This window comes from Phalacrocorax carbo, chromosome 17 (genome assembly GCF_963921805.1).
Source record: "Phalacrocorax carbo chromosome 17, bPhaCar2.1, whole genome shotgun sequence".
NCBI classification, from domain to species: Eukaryota; Metazoa; Chordata; class Aves; order Suliformes; family Phalacrocoracidae; genus Phalacrocorax; species Phalacrocorax carbo.
In genome coordinates, this window is record NC_087529.1 from 3,003,000 (window position 1) to 3,009,988 (window position 6,989).

General features: G+C 50.4%; 1 protein-coding gene across 1 annotated transcript in view; it reads left to right on the forward strand.

Annotated features, from left to right (window-relative positions):
- Window positions 1–6,900, forward strand: part of ITGAE (integrin subunit alpha E) — a 28,344-nt gene extending 21,444 nt beyond the window's left edge. Inside the window, exons 31-36 of the mRNA XM_064468213.1 lie at window positions 1,846–2,669; window positions 2,996–3,070; window positions 3,175–3,276; window positions 3,744–3,839; window positions 4,420–4,530; window positions 4,959–6,900. Coding sequence (XP_064324283.1) covers window positions 1,846–2,669; window positions 2,996–3,070; window positions 3,175–3,276; window positions 3,744–3,839; window positions 4,420–4,530; window positions 4,959–5,015 — 1,265 coding nt within the window. The 3' untranslated portion in view covers window positions 5,016–6,900. The remainder of the gene's footprint in view (window positions 1–1,845; window positions 2,670–2,995; window positions 3,071–3,174; window positions 3,277–3,743; window positions 3,840–4,419; window positions 4,531–4,958) is intronic.
- The last annotated feature ends 89 nt before the right edge of the window (window positions 6,901–6,989 follow it).

The window sequence follows — 6,989 nt, forward strand, 5'->3', positions numbered from 1 at the left end:
CTCCCTGCTTCTCAAACGTCAACTCTATTCTCCCTCTGGCATCACCTCTCAGAGAAGTACATAGGGAAACATCTTAAAGCAGAAGACATTTTTGATAGCATATTATACACCTTGGTTACCAATCATAACACTTCTTCATTGTGCCAACATTTAAAAAGATCACACATAAACAGCAAAGGAGAAAGACAATATCAGAAACTTAGTTCTTGGAAACGTTGCCCTCCCTTGGTCACTGGAAGAGGCTGCTGTTTTGTAAAGCTTCACTGGCAGACTCAAAGGTCAGTACTTCTTTGCGGAACTTAAGGAGCTGCTTCTTTATTTTCCTCATGGCAGAAGTTGCTTCCTTTTTCTTGTAGCCCATATCTTTCAAAAGTTTATCTGACAGGTAGTGCAGCCAGAGGACATTGCTGTGTGGATGATAGTCAGTCCAGCTGTTGGAGTTCTCCACTTTCATTTGCCTGTAGATATCAAACTGGTAGTCCCCTGTGCCTTGAAACAGTTCTTCATCAGTGGAAAGGTCACAAAACACAGTTAACCCATCCTTCTCCAGCCGAGACAAGGTATAATCTATGATGTTGACGTGAATCCCTGCTGTGGGGATTGCATGCGTTACCCCATTCAGCACATAATTAAGTTCCTTTACATGCGTTTTCTTTACTAGCACGTTCCCCCAGTGCAAGTCTCTGTGCTCGAAGTGCAGCTCCTGTTCTGCCACAGCCAGGGAAGCAGTGACCTGGTGCAAAATGCTTTTTGCTGATGCCACTGAACTGAACCTGTTTCTCATATTCTCCAAGTCACTGCCTCCGAATTCGAACTCCAGAACCATAAAGAGCTGCTCATCCCCAAAAAAGTCTGGTCGATCGTTTTCTGACCCCGTTACTTCGTGGTATTTGTCCCAGGCGTCCAGGAGATACTTAGGATAGGCCCCTTGAACACAGTGCACAGAATACAAGCTGATGAACCCAACAGTCCTATTCACAGACTCTTCAGACAGAAGACTGAGTTCTTTTGAAATTATTATCTCAGGCAGAACCTCTCCAAAGCTCTTTTGAATCTCACCGTTTACTCTTTCAGTCCCCTCAATGGGAATTATTTTTAAGGCCACGGGTCCTCTCTCACTGTTGATCTGGAAGACTTCTCCAAACACCCCTTCTCCAATTTTCTTGCAATCTTTCATTTTATCTAAAGGAATGCATTCCTCAAAAGTGATAGGCCCCTCCTGGTGGCATTCCCCAAACACCTTCTCTGCATCTGTAAGCGTTAGCTCCAGGACAGAACAGGAATTCCTGGGAGCCAGCAGGAGCATGGAGGAAGCAGACCAAGTGCAGCACTGAGCCTTACCAGGAGATAGGGTTGCTTGGTGCCCTGAGAGCTGCCATTTCACAGAAGGGGTACAAAGGTTGCTGCTGTAGGAACTCTCTTCTGTGGCAACTTTCTTCTTCTTATGGAAGGACAGAGATGCTCGAACTCTACCCCAGGAATGGGAGGTATTGAGGAGCGAATAGTCATTGTCTGTTATGTCTACAGACATCTCCAGAACACCCTTCTTCATTCCTTTTTGCCTCATCTGTGGTCTGAAAAAGGAGTTATTAGGCTGCTGCTGTCTCTTATTTTTGTGCCATTTTGGACGGAGCCTTGTTTGCCTCCCCCACCGGCTGGCACTGAAGCCGCTGATGCAGGCTTTTCTACAGGTACTTCCCTCTCCAGAAACAACCTTGCTATTTTTATGTTTGCTCTCCAAGGTACCCTGAAGGTCCAAAGGAGATGCTGGCTGCTGGCAGGCAGGTTGAAGAGCTGACTTTCTGTTGCATTTCATGCTCGCCAGCCACTCTTCCACTTCTTGAGGGTCCAAGAGCACCACCGGCATAAGCTGGTGCTTCTTAGTTTTGCCTCTCTTACAACGCAAGCTTCCTTTTGCTGAATCTCTCCTCAGCTCATCACAGGGCTCAGCAGCAGCAGCACCGTCACACGGTGCAGGGTGCTGCAGCTCTCCGTTAACGGGGCGCGGCGCTGCGCGAGGGGTGGCTGGGGCCTTCCGTGGGGACAAGGGGCTTCGTGCCCGGCAGGGTCCCCGCGCCGACGCCCTCAGAAGCCTGCGGGACTTCTGCAACACCGAGCCCGGCTCGCCGCAATCTGCCGTGCCGTTCGGACAGGACCATCCAGCCCGCTCTTCCCTCAGGCCGTCAGCCCCCGGTAGCGGCGGGAGCTGCTCCGGCTCTCCCCAGGGCGCCTCCGGCGAGCTCGGGGCGCTGCCGGCGGGCTCTGGCGGCTGCCTGCGGGGCGAGGAGCAGCGCTCCGAGCTGCCGCCCAGCCCCGAGCCGCCCTCCAGGCTGGTGTTGAGGAGGAAGGAGCTGAGCTCGGCCCGCGGCGCCCGGCGGCGCGGCGGCGGCCATTGCGGGGTGCTGCACAGCAGCGGGCGCCGCGCCCCGCAGGGCGCCCCCTGGCGGCGGGCGGTGCCGCACGGGGACGGCGAGGGCGAGGAGGCGGCCGCTCGTCCCCGCCGGCGGTTCTCCTTCCCCGCGGCGCTCCCGCGGCGGCTCCGCAAGCACCAGGGGCGGGCGGGGAGCTTACCCAAGGGCTTTCGGCGGCGTTTGCCGGGCGGCGAGAAATCGGGGTCGTCCGAGGGGAGCGCGGAGAGGGCGCTGGAACCGGCGCTGGAGCCGGCCGAGGTGGAGTTGAAGAACCGCTTGCGGTCCTGAGGCGGTGAAATCCATCGGTCGGGCGGCGGGAGGCGGCGGAGGTACCCGCCGCGTCGCGAGTAGGTGCGGAGCAGGCGGGGCTGGAGCGGCATGGCGGCCGGGCCGGGCCGGGCCCGGGCTGACGGGGAGCGGCGGCGCCCGCCTGCGTTTCAAACGAAGTCTCGCGAGAATTGGGGCGGGGCGAGAGGATGCGGCGGCCCCGCCGCCCGTTCGTTCCCGCCCGTTCCCGCCCGTTCCCGCCCGTTCCCGCCCGTTCCCGGTGGCCGCGGCCCTCAGCTGTCAACGTGTAATTGCAGGAGACGACCGAGTGCGGGGTCGGCGGTGAGGGGGCGCCGGAGCTCCGGGAGCACTCCGGCGGCACGGAACCGGAGGTGAGCTGCCCCGCGGCGAGCACCGGCTGCTGCTGTGGGGACAACCCCACGGAGCCGCGGACACCCGCCGTAAGGCGGGACTGAGCCGCTCCGTTGCATTTCAGGGCGTTCGGGACGTGGAGTATCAGTGCGTGCACTGCTCCCTCCGCACCGACGGAGACGACGTCACCGTGACAGCAGAATTGTCTTTAAGCCACTCGTACCAGGTAAACACGCAAGACCGCGCCCCGCTGCTGTTGTCTCTTAAAACCCGTTACTTGGCAGAGATTCAGGGTAAGGGTTTCTTCCGCATGGCAGCGGAGATGTTGCTCTTCCACGGGCGATGCTATTTCCTGACCCTGCAGACAAGAGGGATGTTTTATTCATGGCACGTCTCCCAGGAGGCACTGGGCACTCCGAAGAGATACTGCGGCCTTCCTCCTTCCTTCAGAAATTGCTCCCTGTGAAACGACTCCTCTAATACCACAAGCTTTCATCGCTCCTTTTTCATGAGAAATCCGTTTCTCATGAGTGGTAGTTACACGTAAGGTTATACACACCAGACGCAGCCTGGTGGCAGCACTGCACAGGGTGCTTCTTAACCGTCTGAATAAGGAATTGCTGTTGCAATACATTTTTCTGAAAAGGCTGAAAAGTAACTGATATTTTGTTCCTTTTATTTCTTTTTCTATAGTTCTTTAAAAGCAGGACTGTTCTGCCTGTCCCTGGGAAAATCACCTTCAACAGAGAACTGTATCTGGGCCTGAAAGAAGAGTATCATAACGCTGAGGTATCAGAGCTTCATGTAGGGAGCTTGGTTGTTCTCCTGGGGCAGGAACAAGTGAGAAATCCAGATATTTTTGCTGAATCTAGAGAACTGATCAAGTTCCTGGAGTTAAATCCTGGACCTTTTGCACTAATGTCAGTTCTGCTGGTGAATTTGGTGAAATCAAGTTTTGACTGTAGGATAAAAGCAGAAGGAGGATATTTGCTAGCGTTGAGTGTTCCGTGTCGAACCCTGTGTATCACCTGACACTTGTGGCTGTCACAGAGAACCCCTGTCCTCTCAGGGATTTCAGCACGCATATTTCTTGTCTTTCCCTGCTGAAGATGTGCTCTTTAACCTGAAGGATTGCCACTGGGGACTATTGTAATCACGGTAAACTGCTAAAGAAGACTCAGTAAATTTAACTCCCTCAACTAGGCTTGCAATACAAAAAATTATTTCATATTGTACTGCAGAGTACCTGCATAGTTAGATGGATGGTGCATCTGGCATGGTTTAAAGCTTGAACGCTAGCTCAGACTATACGGCTTTCTCAATTAAAAGCTAACCAAGAAAAAAACACCTGGCCTTTGTTCTCTTCCAGATTACTCTTGTCTTCCTGAAAGACGAAGTGGTTAATACCTTGCCTGCTATCCTAGGAAGCTGTGTTGCTGGACTTCTCTTGCTGGCGCTCATTATTCTGCTCCTTTGGAAAGTGAGTATTGTTAATGCACACACAAAACGTCTAATAAAGATTTCTGTTTTGTTAATGTTTTTTTAAGATTTCGCTAAGTATGAAAGCAATTCTTTTCAAATGCGTGCTGAAGGACATCTGCTGCTTACCATTGTAAAACCTCAGTCTTACATTTTAAGCTATTCTGGGCGTTGCAGTATAACCTCTCATGTCCTGAAGCGCAGAACATTTGAGTGTTATGAACTGTTTATAGATGTTCTGAAAAGTTTTGAACAAGGTAGGCCTCTAGGCTTACAGCTTTGTCAGAAGTGATGCCTCGTTGCATCCTGCATTCGCTCATTCACTTACTGCAACCCTGAGAAAGAAAAACTTTTAAAATTGTTTTAAGAAAAAGCAACAATTAATGCATACAAAAAGACCTAATAAGTTCTTTTATTTTTTTTCCCCAGTGTGGCTTTTTTAAAAGAAAATATAAAATTATGATGGCACAAGAAGATAATTCCTGAAGACTAAGCTGGCCAAAGCTGAAAGCTCTGTATTCTTTCACTGGCTTTTTGGAAATAGCAGTCGAAGCCTGGCTAAGATGCAAAACAATTCCTGCTCCCTGCTAGAGCTATGTCACTCCAGATCTTGGGACTCTCCCAAACTGCTGTTTTGACCGTAGCGGCCCAGCTTTTCTGGGCAACCCACTTGCCTGTTTGTTTAATTTGAGCTGACTGTTCATCATAGAGGGACCGTCTGGTATTGATAAACCAGAGTCCCCATGAGGAATTTTGCCTTAATGTAGATATGCTAGGAAAAGTCATCCTGGAGCCTGTTAGATCTGTGTATTGGATTGCAGTCTTAGTTGCCGTGATGCTGAGTGGCTTTTAAATTGATTTTAGTACTGAGTAGCTTCAGAATAGATTGAAATAGAAATCAATTAGGGGAAGCTTCCCTTCCTGCTATTGCTGATGAAAATGGAGAGACAAACATTTTGCATATATGTACACACACACAAATTTGTGCATTTTAATACAGTAAACTATGTCCCTTGATGTCCCTGGTTCTTGGAATCAGAAGCGTGTGTATGTGGCAATTAGTTTTTTGCACCTCACAATCTCATTTCCGATTTCCCATTTTCAGCTCTTTCAAGTGCTGACTTGGTCACAAATAAAAACTTGTATCGTGGGCTTCGTTGCCAGTTCAGACAGAGTCCTATATCAGGAGGTATGTCCCCAGGTCAGCCTGGTTCACCACACCTCTTCTGAAGAAGCCGTGTTCGACTCAAGGGCAGAGCCAAGCAGTGAACTGCAGTGCCAGCTGCAGCAGTGTCGCTGTTCACCCCACTGGGTGTCTGGCAGAAAGTAATGTGAATCACAGGCGACCTCAGTGTATCAGCTGCAGATTATCAGTAAATGCAATTTATAGGCTTGGGGGAAAGAAGGTGCCTAGCTGAACCCTGTGGCTGGCTTTAGCACCAGGTGTTTTCCTTCCTGAGCAACAAAATGATCTTAGGACCCCTCAGGTGCTTGCTATTTTTAAAGGATGAGTCCAGACACTTGGCACTGTTCCGCTCTTTGGCTTTCTCTGTCACGAACTGTAGTTGTTTTACTTCTGCCGTGTTTGGCTAACCATAAACCCCACAAATATAATGTGTGTTAACACACAGCAGTAGATTAAACATAAATTTTTTCATTCAGACCTTCAAAAGGCAAAAAGTTCTTGTCTTTGGCTTAACCAGTATTGCCTGATGGAAAGCTAAAGTTAACAAGCAAACTGGCCTTCGTTGACGTTTCCTTGTAAAATTCCTGTCTGGTACTCGGGCATTGCTGTTAATACAGGCCTTCCAGAGATCACCTTTGTGATGGGATGGGCATCCTGCAGGCTGTACAACCCTGGGTGTGCCCCTGGTCTAAATTTGGCTCACAAACAGCTAGAAGTTAAAGGCACTAAGCACGCTGGCCTGCCTGCTGAGGACAAAAGTAAGAGGTACCACAGCAAGATACTGTTTGAGGAGTGTAGGGCCCTCGTGTGACTTTCAGCCATACAAGAGAGGTGCAGAGATCTCACGCTGTTATCCAGCTCGATCAGCATCTGCAGCCATTCTTCTGGCTTGAATCTCTTTTTCTCTCCCCCCTGGTGCGTTGTAGAGTTCCTTGGAGCTGCATACAGAGAGTGGGTCGCTCCAGACCTGATTGCAAGTGCCAGGGACTGAGGAAGTGAGACTTCCTAGGTGGGAGCTCGGAACCTCCTGTGTCAGCTTTTTTGTCATAACAGCTCCATACTGCTTGGAAAGAAATGTGCTTTGCCTGGTCTGAATGGCTTTATTGTCACCCCCCTTTGCATAAATCCTTTTTTGTAGCTTTTTTTTTATTGCATCTTCATTGGAAATAAATTCTTGCAAGAGAAGCCTGACTTGTATTGCACTTGTTGGCTGAAGGTGGTTTGAGCATTTTGCCGTACTCTTTCCTAGGCAGCGCAGCACGTTTCTGGGGCAG